We start from the raw sequence: 27,754 nt of genomic DNA, 5'->3' as shown, positions 1-27,754 counted from the left end.
CGATGAGCTCTGCGATGGACTTAGGGCCCCGCATGCCGGCAGCCTGCCTCATCGAGCGCGGGAGCGCTCTCAGCATCCGGTCAACCACTACCCGCTCGGCGACTTGGGAGGGGGATGGCGAGTCCTCTAGCAGCCAGTGTTCGGCTAACCGCATCAGATCGGCGGCCTGGGTGCGTACTGGCAACCGCGCTTTGAATTCCCACTCATGGAAGCGCTGGGCGGCAGTGGTCGCTGATAGCCCTAAGCGGCCTAAAATTTCTCTTTTCAGTTCATTATAATTACTTTGAGAAGACGCAGGTAATGAAAAGTAAGCACGCTGAGCTTCCCCCGAAAGCAACGGTGCCAGTAATGCAGCCCAAGTACCTCTAGCCCAGCCCTCTGTACGAGCGACTGACTCAAACATTTTGAGGTAAGCCTCAATATCATCATCTGCGGTTAGCTTGGGTAAAAGCCGAGCAGCAGTGACGCGGGGATCAGGTAGGGGAACATGTTGAGCGGCTGGTAGTCGTAGCTCTGCTAAATAACCTTGAATTTGGCCATGTTGTTCGGTCAAAAGCTCGAAACACTGTTGCTGGCGGACGCTAACCTCTGCCAGCTGTTTCACAATGTCCTCCATTTTGCCGGGGAGGGGCGCGCCTGAAAAACAGAAAAAACCGGAAGTGAGAGACGAGGCAAGATGGCGGTGTAAACAAAGAGTGTCTTGTTCGTCGGCTTCCCAGGCCCGTCACGTTGCCCGCATTCTCCACCACCTTGTGGCCGGGCGGGGAATAGCACGACAGAACAAGAGGTTTAGGTGAGCCCCGGAGGGTGCGTTTATTGACAATAGTGCAGAAGTGAAGGAGATAATACGGGGAAAGGGCGATGTGGCGTCTTCGGTGCTCGGTGTCTCGTGAATCCTTTGTCCCTTCGTGCTCTTTGGTGACTGTGGCCAGTGAGGGGTGAGTGCAGGAGCGTGCGGTCACCCCGAGTGAAAGCGGTCCAGGCTGGGTGCGGCCCAATCGTCACGGCGAGTCTGTGGAAGGAACGATAGAGAGAGACGGTAAGCGTTTCAGCTCTTTGGAGAAGCTTCTCACCCTTCTGTGCTTTGGGGCTCGTTTATAAAGCAGATCTCGCCGTGATCGATTGGTCCGTGTTGAGTGGTTGCAGGTGTTTCCGATGAGTTGCCAGGGCGACGCTGATTGTTCCTCGGGACTCCCGCCACAATATATATATATATATATATATATATATATATATATATATATATATATATATATATATACAGGGGTGTTAGGGTGGACGGAGGGGATGTGTCCCCACCAATATCCTCCGACCATTGAAATGTCCCCACCAATAATTTAATCCACTTTAAAAAAAAAAAAAAAGAAGAAGAAGAAGCTGGACATAAGGTGCTTTTTTTTCAAAGAAAAGTGTAAATTACTTCAAGTTCGCTAGTGAATCCATCAATATAATGACAACAGTTAACGTTAATGCTAGTTTTTTTTTTTTTTACGTTTTGACGCACATTCATTATAGCAGGGCAGGCTATAGTCTGTGAATAGGGACTGAAAACTAACAGCAGATTAAACAGCTAAATATAAAAGTATAAATATGATCCCTGTCAGTTCTCCTAATCTAATGACGACTATTTGTCAGAATTCAGTCTTGTGAAAGAAATTGATATGCTACATACTAATATTGCCATTGTTGACAGTTCACCAAGACAATCCACTTTGCACAAATAGTTTTTAAAATGCATTCACTGACTTGGCAAACATTAATGATTTGATTCGAGATTTGCACACTAAGACTCAGAAAAAGTGAAATAAAATAATTGCTGTTTAAATGGCATGTGTTTATCTTTATTAAACTATCTTTTTGTCAGTTATTAAACATTCCTGTAACATTATACTATTCCTAAATTTAACTTAATGAATTGCATTTTGAGTGGATTAATATCAATCGAAGCATTGCTAGTATTAATGTAAAGTGATTTTGCATTTTGCAGCATATTAAAAAAAAACATGCATTCCGTGGACGGAGTTGGGGTGGGTTGGAGTCATAGGTCCCCACCAATGTCCAGAGCAAATCTAATATGTATATATGTATATATTATTATTAGAATTATTATTAGTATTATTATTATTATATATTAAGATCTTTGATCATTAAGTGTGTTTGTGAACACACATGTCGTCTGTTCTTCCTCCAGTAACAGTGATTTGAATATTGGCTCTTGGCGGAGCTTCACTGATGGAAAATCCCAAACCACATCTATCATTTATTTTGATCTCTTCAGGCTGATTGTGGTTTTGTTATTTCTTCATCACTCGTTTGTGTTGAACAGCATTAAGTCAGTTTGCAGCATCCACTTGTTTGCATAAAGTTAAAATCTGATCAGTTGTTGCATTGCATATATTTACAGAAATTAATAGTTTTATTGATCAAGGAGTTAAATTGATCAAAAGTGACAAGAGAGACATTTATTATGTTACAAACGATTTCTATTTCAAATAAACGCTGCTCTTTTGAGCTTTTTATTAACCTGTGAATTCTGAAAAATAAAATGCATGACCATTTCCACAAAAACATTGGTAATAATCAGATTTTTTTCTTGAGCTGCTAATCAGCATATTAGAATGGTTTCTGAAGAATCATGTGACACTGAAGACTAGAGGATTGATGCTGAAAATGCAGCTTTGATCACAGAAATTAATTAAAGTTTAAAGTATATTCACATAGAAATGAGTTATTTTAAATCATAAAAATATTTGACATTTTATCTGTATTTTTGATCAAATAAATACAGCAAATCAGCATATTAGAATGATTAATGAAGGATCATGTGACACTGAAGACTGGAGTAATGATGCTGAAAATTCAGCTTTGCATCACAAAAATTAATTAAAGTTTAAAGTATATTTACATAGAAAACAGTTATTTTGAATTCTAAAAATATTTCACATTTTATCTGTATTTTTGATCAAATAAATACAGCAAATTAGCATATTAGAATGATTAATGAAGGATCATGTGACACTGAAGACTGGAGGATTGATGCTGAAAATTCAGCTTTGATCACAGAAATTAATTAAAGTTTAAAGTATATTCACATAGAAATGAGTTATTTTAAATCATAAAAATATTTTACATTTTATCTGTATTTTTGATCAAATAAATACAGCAAATCAGCATATTAGAATGATTAATGAAGGATCATGTGACACTGAAGACTGGAGTAATGATGCTGAAAATTCAGCTTTGCATCACAAAAATTAATTAAAGTTTAAAGTATATTTACATAGAAAACAGTTATTTTGAATTCTAAAAATATTTCACATTTTATCTGTATTTTTGATCAAATAAATACAGCAAATTAGCATATTAGAATGATTAATGAAGGATCATGTGACACTGAAGACTGGAGGATTGATGCTGAAAATTCAGCTTTGATCACAGAAATTAATTAAAGTTTAAAGTATATTCACATAGAAATGAGTTATTTTAAATCATAAAAATATTTTACATTTTATCTGTATTTTTGATCAAATAAATACAGCAAATCAGCATATTAGAATGATTAATGAAGGATCATGTGACACTGAAGACTGGAGTAATGATGCTGAAAATTCAGCTTTGATCACAGAAATAAATTAAAGTTTAACAGATATTCACATAGAAAACAGTTATTTTGAATTCTAAAAATATTTCACATTTTTACAGTACTTTTTAACAAATAAATGCAGTCTCAGTGAGCATAAGAGAATTTTTTGTATCATGTTTCTCCTCAGTGCTCTCGTCTTCTTTCAGTGTTTTCAGTTCTGTGATCTTTAGCCTCCATCATCACGAGGAGCTTCAGTCTCATTCTGTTCGCTCTTTGTGTTTCTCCATATTACAGTCTGGTGTTAACAGGTTACTGAAGTTAGTTTTATTGACCTGTAGCTCAGAAGTTTTGTGAATTAGATTGTGTTTGAGCAGCTCAGTCTAATTCAGTGTGAATGTGAAACTTTACCTTGTTTACAATTGAAAACACTTGTATAATTCGCTCATTCAGACTGAACACAAACAAACATTTCTTTCAGGAGAGGTCAGTCACTGTTAACACTTGTTTTTCATTGATATTTCATCATTACATGGACTCTTGAACTCACATCAGATCACTGATATTTTAGTATCATCAGATAATAATTGAGTTTTGATTAATATTTTAAATTAGTTTTTATTTTGACATGTTCTCTTTACATTTTAATTTTAGTTAAAGTGAGTGTTTGGCATTTTTGGAAATTTGAAATTTTGTTTCAGTTTTACTTTTTTCAAGCTGAATTAAAATGAGAAATGTTGCCTTTGCAACTGAATACTTTTTTATTGAAAGTGTTTTTGTAATGGTTTTAATTTTAGGTTTAGTTTTAGTTAATAATAATATATAATTATATACAATTTCCTTTTAAATAAATGGTAACATTTGTGGAAAAGAAAAGAAAAACACTTTTTGACCACTGTAAAAAAAAAAAAAATAGAAATGAAAAAAATAGATAAAAATAATAAAATAAAATAAAGCACTTTGCTAAAAGGACATTGTCCATTAATTTGAAATAAATTTCAGTAATTTTGGTATATTTTATATACTGGAGCTAGAAAACAAGATAAAAATACTTAAGTACGTTGTAAAAAATAATAATAAAAATATAATAAAATACTAATAATTTTCTGGCAGGACATTGTCCATTAATACTATAGACATTTCTGGAAATTTCAGAAAATTTTGATATATTTTTCAGATTTAAAATGAGTCATTCTAAACTAAATGTTAAATAAAGAATTTTTCGACATTTGTATAGGAAAACAAGACAAAAATATGTTATAAAAATAATTGTTAAAAAATACATAAACATAATAAAATAAAGTACTAGTAATTTTCTTGCAGGACATTGTCCATTTATTTTATTTAAAAAGAAAATTATATATTTTTCAGACTTAAAATCAGTCATTTTTCTATTTATTTATTTATTTGAGGTATTTTAGGTTTAGTTTTAGTTAATAATAATATAGAATTAATAATATTGATCTCAGATCTGACGTACAATGTGTATGTAGTACAGTAAAAAAAAATGAGACAAAAATCACTATGATAAATCATGAGATGTAAATATCTGTGCTGGGATAGAAATAAAAACTATAATGTTAAAGTGGACTTATCTTATTTTCTAGTGCAAGTATCTAAAAATGTATTTATAAAAAAAGTCTTACATCAAAGTTAAGCAAATTTATGGTTGAAACGAGAAAAAAAGATTTAATATCAGAAGTGATTTTGATTGATGAATGTTTAGATATTTGTACAAGAACAAAAATCTCCTAATAGGGTCAGAAAAATAATATTGTTTCCTCTTTGAATTAGGATTACTTTTCTGACCCCATTAGCGTATTTTTTTTTTCTAGTTTTAAGGATAAATATGCTTAATTTTTTTTATATATATACTGTATATATTTTTTATATTTATTTTTATTTATATATATAATTTTTTTTTTTCAAAAACAAGATATAGATATATATATATATATATATATATATATATATATATAATTTTTTTTAACAAGATTTAATATCTGAAGTCATTTTTGATTCATGAATGTTTAATATATATATATGTGTGTATATATATATATATATATATTTTTTTTTTTTCAAAAACAAGATTTAATATCTGAAGTTTTTTATTGTTTCCTTTTTGAATAAAAAATTTTTTTATGACTCCATTTGCAGATATTTTTCTAGTTTTAAGCAAAAATATGTTTAATTGTTTTTTATATATATATATGTGTGTGTGTGTATATATATAACAGTTTTTTTTTAAAACAAGATTTAATATCTGAAGTCATTTTGCTTCTCAACAAATGTACTTTGATTGATGAATGTTTAGATATTTGTACAAGAAAAAAAATCTCCTAATAGGGTCAGAAAAATAATATTGTTTCCTCTTTGAATTAGGATTACTTTTCTGACCCCATTAGCGTTTTTTTCCCTAGATTTAAGGATAAATATGCTTATTTTTTATATATATACTGTATATATATTTTTTTATATTTATATTTTTTTTTTCTAGAAAACAAGATTTAGTATCTGAAGTCATTTTTGATTCATGAATGTAATATATATATATATATATATATATATATATATATATATATATTTATTTTTTATTTTTTATTTTTTTATTTTTTTTTTTTTTCAAAAACAAGATTTAATATCTGAAGTCATTTTGATTCATGAATGTTTAAATATTTGAACAACAATAAAAATTTTATTGTTTCCTTTTTGAATTAAGATAATTTTTCTGACTCCATTTGCAGATATTTTTCTAGTTTTAAGCAAAAATATGTTTAATTGTTTTATATATATAACAGTTTTTTTAACAAGATTTAATATCTGAAGTCATTTTGCTTCTCAACAAATGTACTTTGATTCATGAATGTTTAGATATTTGTCCTGGAAAACAAGTCAAAAATCCTGAGGAAGAACTTTATTTTGCTATCAAACTCTAAACAAACATCATGAGTCTGAACAAATGATGACAGAACAGATTTTTAGCTGAAATATCCTTTTAAATCAGGCCAACAGATGTGAACAGAAATAGATGTATTAGTTTGTTTTTCATGCATCACTCTGAATGATGATTATTGTACTCTTTGAGATGAAACTCTTTCCTGGACTTATTATTATATGATAGGGAACATCTGCATCTGCATGATCAATATATGCTCGTCCACATCCAGTTCTGGAGATGCTGAGAGGGTGAATGTCAGAGCAGATGACCAGACCCTTCATCCGTGACAGGCCATCAAACACGGCCAGGATTACCAGGGTTAATCCATTTAAGGCAAAAGCGTAATGGAAACAGACACCATCCTTCATGTGTGCGTGGGCTTTTGTGATGACATGCAGCTGAAACCAAACACGCTGCAAAAATTATGCTTTTACTGCGAATTTTTGTCTTGATTTCCAGTGCAACATTCTTAAAGCAAGACGCACTTACTTGAAATGCAAAATGACTCAAGATGTTAAGTCTTGTTTTCTGAAAAATGCATCAAAATGAAGTGAGTTTATGCTCAAACCAAGAGCAATTATCTTATATTGTGATCAGAAAAAATATATTTGTTCTTGTTTTAAGTTTAAGTTTTACTCTTACTCTTTTTTTCAGGAATTTTTGATACACTGATACATGATTTTTGATAATTTTTTTCTAAAGTAAATGTTAATTTTTGATTTTTTCACAAGAAGACAAAAATGCTTAAGTAGACTGTACAAATAATTTGAAGGAAAAACTGTAAACAAAATAAATAAATAAATGAATAAAATAGATAAAATGAATAAAATAAAAAAGTATTATAGTATTATTTTGTCAGACATTGTCCATTTATTTTATGGATATGGATATTATATTAATATGTTTTCAAAATTAAAATATGTCATTTTCTTCTAAAGTAAATGTTAATTTAAGATTTTGTTTTTCAAAAGAAGACAAAAATGCTTAAGTACACTATAAAAATAATTTGAAAAAAAAAATACTTAAGACAAAATACTTGGGTACACTGTAAAAAAATAATAATAATAATAATAAAAAGAAAATAGATACAATGAATAAAATAAAAAAAGTACTGGTAATATTCTGTCAGAACATTGTCCATTTATTTTATGGATATGGATATTATATTAATATGTTTTCAAAATTAAAATATGTAATTTTCTTCTAAAGTAAATGTTAATTTAATATTTTTTTTTTTCAGAAGAAGACAAAAATATTTAAGTAAACTATAAAAATAACGAGTAAAACAAGACAAAATACTTAGGTACACTGTAAAAAAAAAAATAATAATAAAAAGAAAATAGATAAAATGTATAAAATAAAAAAGAACTGGTAATATTCTGTCAGAACATTGTCCATTTATTTTATGGATATTTCTGGAAATTTCAGGAAATTTTAATATGTTTTCAAAATTAAAATGTAATTTTCTTCTAAAATAAATGTTAATTGATTTTTTTTAAATTTGTACTGGAAAACAAGACAAAAATACATATGTACACTGTAAACAAAAAAAAACAAACAAAAAAAATATATTATAATATGTGTGTGTGTGTGTGTGTGTATGTGTTTCAGAGTTAAAATCAGTAATATATATATGATTTATATATATATGATTTGTACTAGAAAACAATACAAAAATACTTATGGACACTAAAAATAATTTTCTAAAAGTACATGACAAAGAATAAAATTAAAAAGAACTGGTAATTTTCTGTCAGGACGGAATATTTTATAGAAGTTATAAGTTATTATAGAACTTATTATTATTATATAAAGTTTATTAGAACTTTTCTTCTAAAGTATATGTTTTTTTTTATGTTTGTACTGGAAAACCAGACAAAAATATTTATGTAAACTGTAAAATAATAATAATAATAATAAAAAAGATTAAAATAAAATAAAATAAAAATACTGGTAATTGATCCATTAATTTTATGGATATTTCTTGAAATTTAAAGATATTTTTTTAGAATCTTTTGTATTGGTACTGGAAAACAAGACTAATACAAACACAAAAAATCACTGTAAAAGTTATTCATTCATTTTATAGACATTCTCCATTTGAAATGTTATGGGCAACTCTAAAACACAATGCAATGCAGTGAAAATGTCAAAATACAGGTAAAACACCTGTAAAAAAAAAAAAAAAAAAAAAAAAAATTCCCAGGACACAAACTCTAGAAAAGGAAATGCATCAATTAATGCTACTTTAAAACAGTGTTTGTGTTTAAACGTGTTTGAAATTCCACTTTTTGAATTTGAACAGAATCAAACAGGAAGCAGAATGTTGTTTTGAATTTGAAACAGCTGTAATGAAAATGTAAATGACAGTTGGAATCCTCTAAAAGCGTGTGCTGGAGGATGCAGGAGGCCGTTTGTCGTCCTGATGCTGTTAGTGCATTGATAAAGCGCTGCGCTCCTGCTCTAATCGAGTTGCGCGTTTGAACAGGAGGACAGTAATGTGATCAGCGCAGGAGTTTGACCTCAGGCTGACCTCACGTGACTCCAGCCTCTCCTTCATTATCAAAAGTGAACATGATTGTAAAATGTCTTACGGGAGTAAATCAAGCGTTTGATTCCAAAACTATAAATCCATTTTGTTTATTTGAGTAAAAAAGTGTTTTCTTTACCAAGAAAGTGGCAAGATGAAAACCACTATTTTCTGTTTAGCATCTTTAGGTTATAATAACATTACAAATTCAAATCCAGATTTTGATTTGTCAAAGATTTATTATACAAACTGATTATTTTTTTCTTAAAATGCAATAAATCCAACGTCTATGTTTACTTTTCAACTTTAAAAAAAATAGTAGCACAGTCTAAATTTATAAATAGGAGCACTTTCTAATTAATAATAAAAAAAATAATAAAAAACTGATCAGAAATTAGCCTTAGGTGATTTTTGACTCCTTAAAGTGAATTAGGAAATTTTTGTTTTCCCAATATAATAGCATTCTTTTAACTTTATTAAAAGTACGTCATATTTTATGTCAAATTAAAAAAAAAATCTATATATTTTGTAAGCTTTTTAAAATGTCTAATTAAAACAACAGAATACAAAAACAAAACAAAAAATGTATTACAGAGGTAGGACTGAAGGACAAAAATTCGAATCATTAATTTAAGAATACTGAATCTGTTTATTATGGGGTGAGATTTAAAGTTAATATTTCTCAAATTTAATCATTTGTTTTACTTTATTTTATTTTTTTATTCAATTAATTTTTTTTTTTTATGACTTTATTTTAATACTTTTTTCCGGACATTTGCAGACTCGCATTTTAAAAATACATAAAAAAAAGTACTAGTAATTTTCTGGCAGGACATTGTCTATTAATTTTATAGAAATTTCAGGAAACTTTGATGTATTTTTCAGAATTAAAATCAGTCATTTTTTTTCCAAGGTAAATGTTGATTTATGAATTTGTGACATTGGTACTGAAAAACAAGACAAAAATATTTATGCACACAGTAAAACTAAAAAAGTACTGGTAATTTTCTGTCAACGTTGTCTATTAATTGTATGGATCTTTCTGGAAATTTCTGACTTTTTTTTACTGGAGATTTGTACTGGAAAACAAGACAAAAATACTTATGGACACTGTAAAAATAATAATAATAATAATAATAATAAAAAACTGAAAAGAATATAATATAAAAGAATATAATAAAAAAAATACTGGTAATTTTCTGTCAGGACATTGTCTATTAATTTTGTAGATATTTCTTGAAATTTTAGTCATTTCTATATTTTTTTTTTTGTACTTTATTTTTTTAATTTTATGTATTTTTTAAAATGTGAGTTTGAAAATGTATAAATATTTCCAGGAAAATATATTAAAATAAAGTCATTTTAAATAAAAAATAAAAAAACATCAAAAGAAAACACTAAATTAACAATGAATTGAATCATAAAAAAAAATATAAAATGAATAAAAACTAAATAAAAACTAAAGTGAAAGATATGATTACTTATTAATTATGCATTATATATATATATATATATATATATATATATATATATATATATATATATATATATATATATATATATAATAATTTTTTTTTATTCTTGTTTTCCAATACAAACATTTTTTTAGTACTTTATTATTTTTTATGTATTTTTTAAAATATAAGTCTGAAAATGTATAAAAATTTATAAAATAAAGTCATTAAAAAAATTAATTAAAAACATCACAAGAAAACACTTACTAACAATGAATTGAATCATAAAAAAATAATAATAAAATTAATTATTAATTAGATTACAGTGTACTTAAGTATTTTAGTCTTGTTTCCAAAGTAACAACTTTTAATTTAGAAGAAAAATTACTAATTTAATTTTTTTATTTTTTTGTTTTTCAGCGCTTTATCAATACTGAATCTGTTTTTTGGGGGGTGAAATGAATTAATGCATGTTCACATTTATTCTAGAATTAAAGCAACATCTTACTCCTGATTTCCCTTAACTTAGGAACAAGAGGGCTTTCAATCATTAAATAGGAAAAAAGTAACTGGCGTTACTTATTTGACAAAGTAACTCTCTTCTTTCTCTTCTTTCAGAATAGTGCAAAGAAAAGCTCCAAAATGCAGCTTAGTTGTTGATCATCTCTGTGTGTTTGTGTTTGTGTGTGCAGCTCTGATCGCCATCGGTCAGTACAGCAGCACCATCGAGACGGTGGACGCCGGCTGGTGTAAGGAGATCACGGATCAAGGCGCCACTCAGATCGCCAAGAGCAGCAAGTCTCTGCGCTACCTGGGCCTGATGCGCTGTGACAAGGTGAGTTCATTCTCAGACAGCTGCGTCAGGGTGTGCGGGTCTAACAGATGCTCCAGAACAACGGGCCGCCAACTACAGGTAGAGCCGTTTCCTCGGGGTCACGGGGTCACCAATTAAACACCTGGCACACAGAAACGTTGTCCTGTGTTCAGCCGACAGCGTCTGGAGCTCTCACCTCCTACATCACAAACTTTTTTTGTCAGCTGAACCCCTTGAGATTTAAAGTTAATATTTCAAAAATGTAATAATAGTTAGTTTTACTTTAGTTTTTACTTTTTATTTTTAAAAAAGCATTTAAAAATCACTCGATTTTAATAGGTTTCCAGAAATTGATACATTTTCAGACTTTTTTTTTTATCAGCTAAACCCTCTTTTTAAGAGATTTTAAGTAGTATTACAATAGTTTTATAATAATTTGTGTTTTACTTTACATACTTTATATTTTTTGTTTTTTATTTAATTTTGTTATTTGTATGATTCAATTCATTGTTAGTGTTTTCTTTTGATTTGTTTTTTTAATTACTTTATTTTAATACATTTTTCCAGAAATTTTGATCAGTTTTCAAACTTTCAAACGTCTTTTTTTTCTTCCGACGTAAATGTTGATTTAAGAATTTTTCACAATAAGACAAAAATACTTAATTACACTGTAAAAAATAATGTTAAAAATTACATAAAAATAATCAAATTAAAACGTACTGGTCATTTTCTCTCAGAACATTGTCCATTATTTTATAGAGATTTTTTTTTTTTTTATTAATTAAATACAAACACGTTGATTAAATACTTAAGTACACTGTAAAAATAATAATAAAAAAAATACATTATAAAGACTTAAATAAAAAAGTACTGGTAATTTCCTGGCAGGTCGTTGTCCATTAATTTTATGGAAATTTCAGGATTTTTTTGTTTTTGTTTTAATGAAATTTTTTTTGTTGTATTTTTAAATGATTTTAAAATTAAATATTTTTATTTAGTTTGTTTTTTAATTATTTCAGGTTAACATTTTTATAATTTAATTGTTTTGAAATGGTTATGATTGCTTTATTTTTCCACTTCAAAATAGAAATATATAAAAATCCTTAAAACAATGTAAATTTACTTTAGAAACAACTCTGCAAATATTAAAATAGCAATACTTGTTTTCGTTGTGAATCGAATGTTTTTTTTTTTTTTAATCTTTTTTTAATTAAGTAATCAGTTTTATGATTCATTTTTGTTCTGCACTGCATTGCAGTATTGCATTTTTTTTTTTTTTTTTTACAGTTTATTATTTAACATCCACAAGTTAATCACACTTTTTTTTATTTCAAATTACTTATTTATTTTTATTAAATTATTATGTGTTTTATTTTATTTTATTGTATTATAAGTTATACTTAAAAATTATTTTTTATCATTTATTATGTGTTTTATTTTATTGTATTGTAAGTTATACTTAAAAATGATTTTTTTTTAATCATTTCAAATTTTTTTAAAAATCTAAACATCTGCTTTCTTTTGAAACACACACAAACATCAAAAGAAAGCACTGTAATTATAGATATTTACATTCCACATTTTATGATTCAGATGGATGTCAGTTCAGTGTGACTTTGTCATTTACCATATTTGAGCTCGATGGAGTGTGACGTTGTGCTGAGTGAGAGAACGCTCTTGTGTTTCGGGTCAGCGCCGTTTACAAAGCCACAATCCCGTGACAAATTAAATTTCTGCCCAAATCACCTTCCATCCAGCTAATTCTCTATGTTTTTATAATCTCATTTGGGAAGCTGGAGATGTGACGGATAACCCGTCTGTCAGTATTTGCTTCCTAAAAGACAAAGTCCATTAAAACAGACGTATATATTCCCTTTCTTGTGACGCTTTTCCATTTCGAACCCACACTAAAAGTTTGCGATAGAGTGGAATTTGTGGCATTTCCATTCATTTGGCTGTGAGCTACAGACACACATCACAGATCGCTCTGTCGTGGCCTCGGGCCCAATGAGAGGCGACTGAAAGAACGCTATTGATCCACAGCAGCCCAAATCATCAAATCAATTCATTATGCAGCGCTCAGACCTCCAGCTCTGGACCAGACTTTGATGTGACGCCGCGAAGCGAGAGAACATCGAGGGAAGGCTGCTTTCTTTTATCAAAGAGAAGAACCAGCAGTTTAACAAACCCTCATTGTCCCTCCAAGCCTCCAGAACAAGCCTTTTCCTCGTCACACACAGTTTTGGCTCTTGTTCTGAGCAAAAAATGAAAGTTCTGTCATCATTTACTCAGCCTCGTGTCGTTCTGAATCCATTAAATGCACCAAGGGGATCTCTAGGAAATCTCATGTTCATTTTGTAGTGTTTTTTTTTATCTTGTTTTACAGTTAAAATATTTACAAATCTTTAAAAGCCAGGTTAATTTATACTTGAGAAACAATTCTGAAAATATTAAGATAGTAAAACTTGTTTTCGTTATATCTTGAATATGTTTTTAGTCTTAGTTTTGTTACATTTTTATGATTTGATCATTTAAATTTAACTTCTTTTTTATATTATTATTATTTTTTTTTTAAACTATTAAATATTTATTTAATAGTAATAATGTTTTTTACTTAACATATATGCTCAAATTTAAAACAATGTTAATTTACTTGAGAAACAACTTAAAACTTTTTTGCATTGCATTATTGCATTTAGATTTTTTTAATTTTATTATGAAATTTAAATTATTTTCTTTTTGTCTTAGTAGTGTTTTTGTGTTTATTTTATTAAATTTCACATTTTTTATTATTACATTTTAAGTGTTTTTAGTGCTGAGAAACGATTAATCGCTTAAAAAGATAAACGTTTTTGGTTATATGTGTGTACTGTATTTATTTATTATGTTTTTAGTCTTCTTTTTAAATGTTACTTTTCATGATTTGATTATTTAAATGTTACTTTTTTGTGATTTTAATTTTTTGTACGTTTTGTTTTTTAATTATTTCGGGTTTACATTTTTAAAATTTAATAGTTTTTAGTTTTTTAGTTTTATTTTTTCACTTAAAATCTAAAAAAATCCTTAAAACAATGTAAATTTACTTAAGAAAAAACTAATTTCATTGTGTACTGAATATATGTTTTTAAAAATCTTTTTTAGACATTTTAGTAATACATTTTATAATTTGATTTTTTTTGCATTGGTTTGCATTGCATTTAGATTTTTTTTTTTCAAACTTATTTTAAAATTGAAATTATTTTCTTTTTGTCTGATTGTAGTATTTTTTAATTAAAATTCACATTTTTTATTATTAAATTTTAAGTGTTTTATTAGTGCTGAGAAATGATTAATCACATTCAAAATAAACATTTTTGTTTATATAACATGTGTGTGTACTGTGTTTATTTGTTATGTATATATAAAGACACACACATACAGTATATATAATTAAAATATTTAATATATTAACTTAACATATTTTTCTTAAAAATAAAGATGCATGTGTGTGTTTATTTATTTATACTTAATAAATAAACAAAGTACACACATATATATTATGTGTACAAAAAAAGTTGCCCAGCAATTGTTTGCTTTTAATTATTAATTTAAATTTTACATTTTTACTATTTTTTTTAGTGTTTTATTTGAGTTTTTTATTTCAACTGTTTAATTTATTTTAATTTTACATTTTTACGTTTTTATTTTAAAATTCAGACAGTGATGCATATTGTCTGTATTTAATTTGATTAATTTTATTATGCTTTTATGGTGTTTTTGAAGTTTGACATTGATGGTCATTATTAAGCAGTCAGTATATATGAAAAATATCTGTGTACACAGTCTCTCTATTTGTGTTGCACAGAAAAATAAAGGCATGAGGGTGAATCAATAATAAAGTTAAACAGTGCGTTTAAATCAATTGAATTTTGTACCATTTCTAATGTGTGTTTTGGGTTTCATGGCTGATATCTGGAGAGCTTTACGTTCTTGGTGGGAAATTACAGTCCATTTGAGTCGTGTGTTTACAGGTCAGCGCTGGTCACCTGTGAAACGTCATGTTGAGATTTACACGCCACTCACAGCTCTGTTCTCTCTCAGCAACAACATTCAGTGTTTGGTCTCACGGCCGAAGCCAAAACAGGCCACTGCGCGGCTTCCCACAAAGTTATGGCCCTTTCAGCCCGTTAACAGTCTTCCTTGAGGACAGAACTTCTCATCGAGACTTTAGCAAAGGGTTTGGATCCGTTCTTTGGAGTTTTCCCTTTTGAAGCTCCATTACAGTCTGAGTAAATATGAGTGGAGATGAGTGATGAGAATGGCATCGGTGTGAAATGAGACAAAAACAACAGCGGAGAGCTACTTTGAGAAGATCAGGAAACATGTGAGAGTCCAGAGTGTTTGAATGAAAGAGAGGAGAGGGATCTCAGATAGGCCTACTTCATGAATTCATGTGGAGCAAGTGAAAAGCAAAGAAAGGCCTCAGAGGAAGTTTTCTCATCTACTGAAGTGTGAAATTAACTACAGAACATTTGCTTTAGTTTGCGTCCTGAAATGTCTTGATGAGTGCGGTTTTACTTTACTGTGTTCATGCATTTCCTCTGGAGACAGGAAGCTGGGAAGAGGCCAAGTATATAAACAAGATGATGGTCTTAGAAAGCCTGGCCTGAAAGTTTAAAATGTTGTAAAACCTTGATGTTTTAAAGTTGTGTGATCATGGACAGACCGAGCAAGAGAGTTTGTTGCTAGGTGGTTGCTATGCAGTTGCTCGGGTGTTGTTGGGATGTTCTGGGTGGTTGCTAAGGTTTTCTTGGTGGTTGCTAGGGAGTTGTCAGTTGCTTGGTAGTTTCTATGTGGTTGCTAGGGTTTTCTGGGTTGTTCCTAGGGTGTTGTTGGTTGCTAGGGTATTGCTGGGGTATTCTGGGTAGTTTATAGGGTGTTACTGGTTGCTAGGTGGTTGCTGTGCTGTTTGGTGGGGTGGTCTGTGTGGTTCCTAGAGAGTTGTTGGTTGCTATGAGGTTGTTGGGGTATTTCTGGGTGGTTTCTACTGTGTTTCTGGTTTCTAGGCGAGTATTATGCTGTTGCTAGGGTGTTGCTGGGGTGTTGTATGTGGCTTGTAGGGTGTTGTCAGTTGCTAGGTGGTTGCTGGGGTGATCACTAGGGAGTTGTTAGTTGCTTGGTGATTCCCATGAGTTTGCTAGGATGTTCTGGCTGTTGGGTTTGATGGCTGCTAAGTGGTTGCTGTGCTGTTGCAAGGGTATTACTGGGTGGTCACGAAGGAGTTGTTAGTTGCTTGGTGAGTTTCTTATCAGTGTTTCCCCTACCATTATCTTAGGGGGGCGCCCCGCCCCCCCAACGGCACCCCCCGCCCCCCTTGAATGTCAAGTTCATTTTATTTTCGATATAGCGTCAGATCACAATAGAAGTCATTAAGGTTATCTTTCCTATAGAACAGGTCTATACACTGTTCTTTTATTAAACAAACTAAATTGCCTTATGTTATTTATCTTATTTACATGAAGTCATGTCATTTCTGTCTTTACATGATCGCGTGTTTACAATGTGTCCTCCGCGAAAACACAGACTGGATCGCGGACTCCATTCATAAAAACCGAATCTACTATAGCGAGAAATGCCACGTAAATTTGTCGATTTTTGGATTAATAAATCAAAAGTTGGTCTGTCACTTCATTCAAATCGCGATATGGACTAGTGTCTGTGAAAACTGAAATGCAAAATGACCGTTTCAATATGAATCCTGCATGCTCCGTTTGCCTCAGTATGTTTGAATGGTGGAGACGCGTTTTTTTTTTTTACTACACGCACAGTGAAGTACGCGTGACGCTCCCGCTAATTTTGGGCATTTGCATCTCACATGAACAGATAAACTCAATCCAAAGCTGCTGTGAGTGTCACTTTTACCGTTTCATTTGAGAAAACTAGCATCATATCATGCTGTACACACAGAAACTTCAAGGCAACCTGTCAAAATAAAAGTAACATGTAACAGAACATTAGTCTTGTATTACTTTTGTACAGTATAATGTAGGTGTTTATATATTCCTATTTAAATAATTGACATAAAACAATATATATGATAAAAAAATAAATATAACATGATTAACCACTTAATTGTAGAAAAAAATACTACAATTATTATTTAAATGTTAAATTATTATTATTTATTGATTTTAACAGTAAACCTCTGTTTGTTTGCCAAAAATTAAAAGGGTTTATTTTTCATTTGATTAAAAATAAATAAATGTTTATACTTTTAATTTGATTATGAGAAAAAATAATACACACAAGAATTTAAAAAAAAAAAAAAAAGCAAAAGTTGGTAGAGCCCTATTGTTCAAAATGTTAAAATAGAGAGTTTTGGACTTATTTTTCCACTGAATAAGTCTATAATAATGTTTTCGTTATTTCACAAAGTAGGGTAAAGTACCGGGGGAAAAAAAGTAACGTTGGCGGCTACCGCCCCCCCCCCCCCCCCCCCCAACACTGGAAACCTAGGGGAAACACTGCTTATGGTGTTCTGGCTGTTTCCTAGGGTGTTGGTGTGGTTGCTTAGTATGTGTTAGGCTGTTGCTAGAGTGTTTCTGGTGGTGTTCTGGCTTGTTAATAGGGTGTTACTGGTTGCTATGGCATTGCTGGGGTGTTCTGAGTGGTTTCTAGACTGTAGCTGGTTACTAGGTGGTTGCTATACTGTTACTGGGGTGTTCTGGGTGGTTCCTACAGCGTTGCTGTTTACTAGGTGGGTGTTTCACTGTTGCAAGTTTATTGCTGGTGTGCTGGGTAGCTCCTATAGTGTTGGTGGTTGTTATACGGTTCCTACAGTGTTGCTGATTAATGAGTTGTTGTTATGCAGTTTCTAGGGTGTTGCTGGGGTTTTCTGGGTGTTTCCTAGGGAGTTGTTGGTTGCTGGGGTGTTCTGGGTGGTTTTTACAGTGTTGCTGGTCACTAGGTGGCTGTTATGTTGTTGCTGGTGTGTTTTGAAGGGTGTTGGTGGTTGCTAGATGTTTGCTGTGCTGTTTTGGGTAGGTCCTAGAGTGTTGCTGCTTGCTAGGTGGCTGCTATTCTGTTGCTAGGGTGATGTTAGGGTGTTCAGGGTGGGTTCTAGAGTGTTGCTGGTTGTTAGGTGGCTGCTATGCTGTTGTTAAGGTGTTGCTGGGGTGTTCTGGGTGGCTCATAGAGTGTTGCTGGTTGCTAGGTGGGTGCTATGCTGTCGCTGGGGTATTTGTACAGTTTTGCTGGTTGCTAGGTGTTTGCTATGCTGTTGCTAGGGTGTTGCTGGGTGGCTCCCAGGGAATTATTGGTTGCTGTGGTGTTCTGGTGGTTTGTAGACAGTTTCTACAGTGTTGCTGTTTACTAGGTGGGTGTTACGCTGTTGCTAGTTTATTGCTGGTGTGCTGGGTAGCTCCTATAGTGTTGGTGGTTGTTATACTATTGCTGGGGTGTTCGTACAGTGTTGCTGGTTGATAGGTGGGTGCTATACTGTTGCTGGGATGTTTGTACAGTGTTGTTTTTTTTGCTAGCTTTTTTGCTTATGCAGTTTCTAGGCTGTTGCTGGGGTGTTCTGGGATGTTTCTAGAGAGTTGTTGGTTGCTAGGGTATTGCTGAGGTATTTTTAGTGGTTCCTAGGGTGTTTTTTGGTTGCTTGGTGGTTGCTAGGGTGTTCTGGTTGGTTCCTTGGCTGTTTCTGGGGTGTGTTGGATGGTTCCTACAGTGTTGCTGATTAATGAGTTGTTGTTATGCAGTTTCTAGGGTGTTGCTGGGGTGTTCTGGCTGGTTTCTAGGGAGTAGTTGGTTGCTAGGGTGTTGCTGACGTGTTCCTGGTGGGACCTAGGGTGTTTTTTTGGTTACTTGGTGGTTGCTATGCTGTTGCTAGGGAGTCGCTGGGGTGCTCTGGATGGTTGCAAACTATCCAGTGTGGAATGTTCTGGGTTGAATCTGAATTGAGGTCTGATGTTGAATAATTCCAGCTTGTGAAAACAAGCAAAAATCACATTTACAGTAACAGTTACAGTAGGGGGGAAACAATTACACCAAAACAAACAGTGAAGCCACGAGAACATCCAAAGTCTCTGTCATGACCGTGTAAAGCTGCTAAACCCAACGTTGAGTTTCACTGTGGAAACGAACAGTAAACGCTTAACTAGTGTTGAACCCAAAACATCCAGCTAAAATGACATTTCTATTACCTTGTGATTTTTCTGTGAGATGTTTCTGTCATAACGCGAGTCAGCATTGCACAAACCCTCACTAGACTGTAAAATAAATGTTTTCTGATCATTAGTTTCTTCTATTTAGAGCTTCAGGCAGGTTTTGCGGTCTGTGTGTTTTGTTATTATGATTTTTTTGAGGTTTCATGTTTTAAAACATGAGGGTTTTCTGAGAAATACGAGCCACGTCACAGTGTTTTACCGCGGTAGATGTGCTGCAGGCAGGTTTAGGGTTGCGGTAAATCAGCGTCTGTTTAAGGCTGGACTCGATGCTCACACACTCCAGAAAGCTTTTTAAGTATTAACCAGAATCCAGTGTTTGGATGAGAGGAATGTGTGTGTTTGTGTCTGGATCATATATTTCAGTCCTGAAGAGCCGGAATATCAGTGTTTCCGCCACACGGCACTCATTTATACAGCGTCCTGGAATCATCAGAACAACTTGAGCCCGTAAAGTGCATTTTTGCTTTAGGACTGAGTCATAAATACACACACACACGCTGTGCAATAATCAACCGTTTAATGCTGCATGACAGTCAACATTTGTCTTTCCAAACTGAATAAACTACGATCAGAGAGACACTCAGTTACAGTCTAAGAGAAATATCATATCAACTACATTAAAATCTGTGTGAATGCTGTAAATGATGTTCTTCCTGAGTACTTTTGTCATTTTACAGTAAAATATACAAACAGTAACATAAGATATTGTTGTTGTTTTTCTAAAAAAAAAAAAAAAAGGCCAGAAGTGAAGTGAGTTTATGGTTGAATCAAGAACAAATATCTGCTAATGTGCTCAGAAAAATAATCTTAGTTCAAAGGTACAAGAAGTTTGATTTTTCTGACCCCACTAGCAGATATTTTTTCTTGTTTTAAGTATAAATTTGCTGAATTCTGGTGCTTCCTGTTTGATTCTATTCAAATTTAGGAAGTGAACTGGAATTTCAAATGCATTCAGACAAAAAAGCTATTTTAAAGCCCCGTTGCAAAATACCAGTCAAAATACCTAAAAATTCTTAAATCAACAATGATTTTCTAAATGAGAAAAAAGGACTTTCTTGTTTTCAGAAAAAAACTAGTCAAAATTAAGTGCATTCTTGTTTGCCAATGGGCTAAGCAAAATAATCTTGTTTTCTCGTGATAATCTTGTTACTTGTTCTAAGCAAAAACTCTTAATTTTGACTTGTTTTTTTTTCTGAAAACAAGAAAATAATTTTTACTTGTCTAGAAAATATTTAGAGAATTTTTAGATATTTTGTCTAGAAACAAGACACGAAAACCAAGTCAGAAATGCACAGAAAAGAAATGTCCATAAAATTAATGGATTTTTTTGTTTGTTTTACAGTACAGTATTGAAAAATTCTTAAACTAACATTTAATTTATAAGAAACATTATTGATTTTAAGTCCAGAAAATTTATCAAAATAAAACAACAAAAATGATCTACCAGTGGATTAAGAAAAATAAACCTGTTTTTTAGTTGATTTTTCTGACTCTATGACAGATATTCGCAGATATCTATATTAAGTATAAATCCACTGCATTTTTTCTGAAAACAAGACTTGATATCTTCAGTCATTTTGCTTCTCAAGTAAATGTATTTTGATTTAAAAATGTTTAGATATTTGTACTGAAAAACAAGATAAAAACTCTGAGTTTTTTTATTTCTGCACTATATAAACACTGCACTATCAGTTACATTATATTACTATGGAAGCATGTTTCACTCAACTGAATAAAAAAAAAGGTAATTGCAACTCATCTCGCAATTCTGACATTTTTTCTCAAAATTGCATGATAGAAACTCACAATTCTGACCTTTGCTTTTTAGAATTGTGAGATATAAACTTGTAAATCTGAGAAATAAAGTCAAAATTGCATGATAAACTCACAGTTGCGAGTTAAGTCAGAATTGTCAGATATAAACTCGCAATTCTGTGAACATATCAGTCTTCTTTGTCCTCAGAACTGGACTTTATAACATGCAATTGCGAGTTTATATTTTACAATTCGGACTATATTTCTCGCAATTGTGAGCATATATCTTGCAATTCTGACAAATGCACAATTGTGCATTTATATCTCACAGTTCTGAGAAAAAAGTCAGAATTGTGAGATGAAAACTTAACTTTTTAATTTTTATTCAGTGGTGGAAATGGACTTCCATATATTACTTTTTTCCTTATTTAAACTAGTCTTCAGTTATATCAGATAATATGAGTAGTCAGATCTGTTTTTTTATCTGTTTCAAAGATAATTTACATTGCATTATTCACACAGTAAACTCACAGTTCACAAGCGTGTGTGTGTGTGTGTGTGTGTGTGTGTGTGTGTGAGATCATCTGGAAAGTCGATGCACAGATAATTTAGTTTGTTTGGATTTTATGTCACAAATGAGATGACCATTACATTTTCTTTCCTTTTAATTTGCAACAAATCAATCTGTCATAGGCTGCAGCTGCACATCACACAAACTCTCATGACGGACACAATAAAAGACAGAACTGTAACAAACGTTGCATTGATTTAAAGCCGCAGTGTGTCATTTCTGCTCAACAGAACTGATCAAATAATGATCAAATGTTTCCAAATGCTAACACTCTTTTACATGATTTCATCATCCTTTGATAAATTTCTGCTATGTGATCTATAATAAATATACAAATATCTGTTTTAAACAAATAAGGTGTACAGTGATTGAATGGTTTGCATAGAAAGCAGATGCTTTTGAGCTGGAAAATGAGCTTGTCAACTAGCATCTCAAGTAAATGTGTCTTGATTATAAATGTTTAGATATTTGGACTGGAAAATATGACAAAAATCAGTGTATGTAAGTGCATGCATCAGATGTTTTTACACTTATTCTTCATGTGCAAATGCACCACAGCTGTACGGTATTTTCAAGGAGAAAACAAGAATTGTATTAATTAATTAATTTATTTATTTACTTGGGCCCAATTGGCAGTTTTTTAAAAGTTGGATTATTATTTTTTTTTTTTTCATGAATTCATACATTTGGTTAATTTTGATTTATTAATTTACAGTTGAGGTCAAAAGTTTACATCAACCTTTCAGAATGGCAAAATGTTCATAATTTTACTAAATTAAGAGGGATCATACAAAATGCATGTTACTGTTTATTTAGTACTGACCTCAATGAGAGAGTTCACTTTAAAAGACATTTGCATATAATAGAAAATAATAGTTGCAATAATAGTAAGCTTTTTTTTCCAGAAAACAAAACTTAATACATGCTTCCTGTTTGATTGTATTCAAATTTAGGAAGTGAACTGGAATTTCAAATGCATTCAGACAAAAAAGCTATTTTAAAGCCCATTGCGAAAAAAAATTCTTGCTTAGATTTTTTGTCTTGTTTCCAGCCAAAATATCTAAAAATTTTTAAATCAACAATGATTTTCTAAATGAGAAAAAATTACTTTCTTGTTTTCAGAAAAAAACTAGTCAAAATTAAGTGCATTTTTGTTTGCCAATGGGCTAAGCAAAATAATCTTGTTTTTTTTGTGATAATCTTGTTGCTTGTTCTAAGCAAAAACTCTTAATTTTGACAAGAAAATAATTTTTAGAAAATATTTAGAGAATTTTTTGATATTTTGTCTAGAAACAAGACACGAAAACCAAGTCAGAAATGCACAGAAATGTCCATAAAATTAATGGATTTTTTTGTTTGTTTTACAGTACAGTATTGATGACAAAATGTTCATAATTTTACTAAAATAAGAGGGATCATACAAAATGCAAAAAGCACTGACCTCAATGAGATAGTTCACTTTAAAAGACATTTGCATATAGTCCACAAGAGAAAATAATAGTTGAATACACATAAAAAGGGAAAATGGCCCCGTTCAAAAGTTTACACCCCCTTGATTCTTAATACTGTGTTGTTCTCTGAACAATCCACAGCTGTGTTTTTTTGTTTAGTGATAGTTGTTCATGAGTCCCTTGTTTGTCCTGAACAGTTAAACTGTCTGCTGTTCTTCAGAAAAATCCTTCAGGTCCCACAAATTCTTTGGTTTTCCAGCATTTTTGTGTATTTGGATCATTTCCAGCAATGACTGTATGATTTTGAGATCCATCTTTTCACACTTAGTTCAACTGAGGGACTCATATGCAACTATTACAGAAGGTTCAAACACTCACTGATGCTCCAGAAGGAAAAAACAATGCATTAAGTGCTGGGGGTGAAAACTTTTGAACAGAATGAAGATATGTGCATTTTTCTTATTTTGCCTAAATATCATATTTTTTTCAGTTAGTACTGCCCTTCAGAAGCTACAGAAGATATATACATGTTTCCCAGAAGACAAAATAAGTTAGTTACCCTGATCTTCAGATTCCAAAGGTTTTCTTAATGCATGATTTTTCCTTCTTGAGCATCAGTGAGTGTTTGAACCTTCTGTAATAGTTGCATATGATCCTAAAATCACACAGTCATTGTTGAAAAGGGTTCAAATACACAAAAATGCTGGAAAACCAAAGAATATGTGGGACCTGAAGGGTTTTGCTGAAGAACAGTGCTCAGTTTAACTGATCAGGACAAACAAAGGACTCATGAACAACTATCACTAAAAAAACACACACAGCTGTGGATCGTTCAGCTAACAAACCAAAAATTAAGGATAATTTTTTTAATAAATTCAACTATTATTTTCCTTTTGTGGATTCTATGTCAATATCTTTTTTTTTTTTTGTGAAACATCTGATTCAGGTCAGTACTAAATAAACAATAAAATGCATTTTGTATGATCCCTTTTATTTTCCTAAAATAATTACTATTTGGCAGATTCTGAAAGGGATGGAAAACATGACAAAACACTTTTTTTCAAGTGCATGTCTTCAGTTTTTTACACTGATTTTTCAAGTGCAAATGCGCCGCAGCCGCACAAAGGTTTCTGCGTAAAAGTTCCTGAGAGATTAAAGCAGGTCAAGCGAGATCTTCACCTTCGGTCTGCATGTGAACAACATGACATTGTACATGATGAAGCTTTGGTCTGGATCCCTGCGGACGCGGCGTGGCGATTATCTCACTCAACATGTGGAGCGTCTGTGTTTCATCAGCTCGACATGAGATTTCTCATACATGTCCTGCATTGATATGTGAATCACTTCTTCAGTGCAAATTAGTGATGCTTTTTAGGGAAAATCTATGCGTCAAGTCAAATGAAAAGCAAATGTATGTGTCTGTTTTGTTGTCGCAGGTGAACGAGGAGACCGTGGAGAGACTGGTGCTGCAGTATCCACACATTGTGTTCAGTACGGTGATGCAGGACTGTAAGCGAACGCTGGAACGAGCCTATCAGATGGGCTGGAGCCCCAACACATCCACGGCCTCCTAACACACACATCTGAACGTGACGCCACCGCAGAATCGTTATCATTACTATGCCGTTTATTCCGCCTTCCGACATTATGCAGCAGAAGCATCAATATTATTTGAATCGAACAGGAATATGTTCATGCACACACGATTCTGACATGCAGCATTGCATTTATTTGCAACTTACCGAGTCGCACTAAACCCGTCAGGAGCTTATGTATTACTCTAAAAATGCAGAGGAAGACATAAGATGTTGTGTTTTGCATTTTGCATGAGGAAAAAAGTTTTTTGAACCACAGGATTTTTGCATCGTGACATTTCCCTGCAGCTCTCATTATCGTGAATCATCTGGACGTTTGTCTTTTGTGATTTGTTTGTTATTCTCATTATCGTCAGACGTGATTTTCATTAGATTCTCATTACGGAAACACTCATTTAACTGCAGTACAAGGGAGACTTTTAAATAAAAATCAGCATCAATTTTATCCAATACAGATGCAACCATGATGTACAAATAATTCTAATTATGTAACATTACTATTAATGCAAAAGTGACTTTTTGACTATTTTTTGTCATTTTCTAGTGCAAATATTTAAACATTCTTAAATCAAGATTTACTTGACTTGCACTGCAAAAAAGTTTTCTTCCTTAGTATTTTTGTCTTGTTTTCTAGTATGAATATCTATAAAGTGTCAAATCAGGATGTGTTTAAGTGACTTAAGATATTATGTCTTGTTTTCTAGAAAACAATATCCAACTGTTGTTAGTTTTTTCTTAAAACAAGCAATTATCTGCCAATGGGGCAAGAAAAATAATCTTGTTTAGCCTTTGAATTAAGATTATTTTTCTCACCCCATTGGCAGATAATTGCTTGTTTTAAGCAAAAACTAACCAAATTTGAATAGTTTTTTTCAGAAAACAAGACATAATATCTCAAGTCATTTTACTTGTCAAGTAAACACATCCTGGTTTAAAAAATGTAGATATAGTAGAAAACAAGACGAAAATACTAAGAAAGAAAATAATTTTTTTTTTGCAGTGTAGGATATTAAGTTTTGTTTAGCTTGAAGTCACTTTAGCTTGATGAAACGTCATAAAATTATACTTTTTGTTTCATTTAGTTTCACAGGTAAATATACCTTGATTTATAAATGTTTAGATATTTGAACTGCAAAACAAGACACAATACTTTATATATAATTCGTTTTTGCAGTGAAATTACATTGCAGTAGTAAACTTTTAAGGATAAATGTTTATTTAATTTATATTAAAATAATGCTGCAATGCAAAAAAGCCTAATGTTTCAAAAACATACTTGATTTTCTTCATGCAAAATAATTGTGGGTTGCATTGTGACGCTTCTGACCGGTGTCATGCGATTCTCCTCTTTAGTCTTCAGTTTATTAGAGTTCATTTAGACACGTTACACTTTCATTAGAGATTTCACAGCCTCTATTACTCTCATCGTTCCCCTCTTCAGCGAACACGTAGAAGTATGAAGCGAAATACTGTTTGTCCGATTGAGCGTCATGTTAAATTCCCGCTAGTTGCGGGACGAACCGAGTGTTTGAGCATCTCTGATGGTGTATGTGATGTAGATGTAGATGTGAAGACGCAGGACTTGTGTTGTTGATTTCGTTTGCTCTTGTGAATCTGTAACCCTGTGGTTTGGATTTTGTTTTGGATGTAAACTGATATATGGGGTTGTTCTGTTATTTTGTTCAGTTTTTTTTTTTGTTCGAGATATAGCCACCATATGGATTTTTGCATAACCTATGAATATTTGAGGACGTATTGGTCCTGGAGTGTAAGTGAATTTGCAGAGGTTAGTTACTTTACTCATCTACCCGTCTTCTGCTCCATAGCTTGCCTCATTCAGACGAGCAGGGTATTTTTCTATGGTGTCGTAGGAGGAAGAGTTTAGTTACAGCCTTGATCTTTTACTGTACTGGAGGATTTGAGTCAATTAAAAAACACAAATCTACTTCACCCAGCTTCTGCTGTCATTTGAGTCCAGTGTGTGTGTGTTAGTGTGTGTTTGTGAACATCAGCAGCTCATATGAACATCTACAAGCATCAGGATCTGGATCTGCTACTGAATCTTCTCAGACCTGGAGTCACTGTCATTCAGCATGTTTGTTTTAAATGTAAATAAAATTTTAAATCAAATGATAGTGTAGTAATAGTGTGGATAAGCACTGCCTCCACAGAAAACAATCAACACCTGCTTCTACAGCACTGCCTGTTTAGCTCCACCCACCAATTTGCGCATGAAGCATAAATCAGTGGCCCCCTAATCATTATGGGCTTGTTTAACTTGTTGATTTTATTTGAGTATTCACAAGCTGTTTTATTTACGGTATAAATGCTCAGAAATAAAATTTAACGTTTTCAAATCCATTCATTATTATTTGTAGCACAAGTCTCAGCCTATAAATTCTGTCAATTTTATGATAAAATAACAACATTAAATGTTTATTTTTACGCTCTTTAATTTGTAGTGAGATTTGTATTCGCCTCAAATCAAGCAGCATGTAAATTTATGAATTTTTCCTTTTTAATATTTGCAGCACGAAATAAACATGAGAAAATATTTGAATGCATGTTAAAAAAATTATTAAGCACATTGTCTCAGGAAATCAATCATTCAGTTAACGGCAATAAAAGCTTATAACTTTGCCAATATTGTTTTATTTTTCTCATAAATCAGCCAGTTAACGTTGTTGAAGCCCATGATTTTAGTGCTGTTTTTCATGTTAAATGTAAAGACAGATTGGGTGCCACAGACTTTTTTTTTTTTGAGTGGAGTAAGTGGAATTTTTACATTAACTTTTATACAATATAACTTAATTTTATTATACGAATTTTTTCATTTTACTAAATTAAAGTAGTAAT

The 27,754-nt window shown here is 31.7% G+C and overlaps 1 protein-coding gene across 1 annotated transcript in view; it reads left to right on the top strand.

Moving 5' to 3' along the window:
* Positions 1–26,848, top strand: part of fbxl17 (F-box and leucine-rich repeat protein 17) — a 332,150-nt gene extending 305,302 nt beyond the window's left edge. Inside the window, exons 9-10 of the mRNA XM_073819086.1 lie at positions 11,198–11,340; positions 24,740–26,848. Of these exons, the coding sequence (XP_073675187.1) occupies positions 11,198–11,340; positions 24,740–24,877 (281 nt within the window). The 3' untranslated portion in view covers positions 24,878–26,848. The remainder of the gene's footprint in view (positions 1–11,197; positions 11,341–24,739) is intronic.
* The last annotated feature ends 906 nt before the right edge of the window (positions 26,849–27,754 follow it).

This window comes from Garra rufa, chromosome 15 (assembly GCF_049309525.1).
Source record: "Garra rufa chromosome 15, GarRuf1.0, whole genome shotgun sequence".
Classification (NCBI taxonomy): domain Eukaryota; kingdom Metazoa; phylum Chordata; class Actinopteri; order Cypriniformes; family Cyprinidae; genus Garra; species Garra rufa.
Note: the sequence above shows the minus strand (reverse complement) of the source record. Positions and strands in the feature narration are given on the sequence as shown.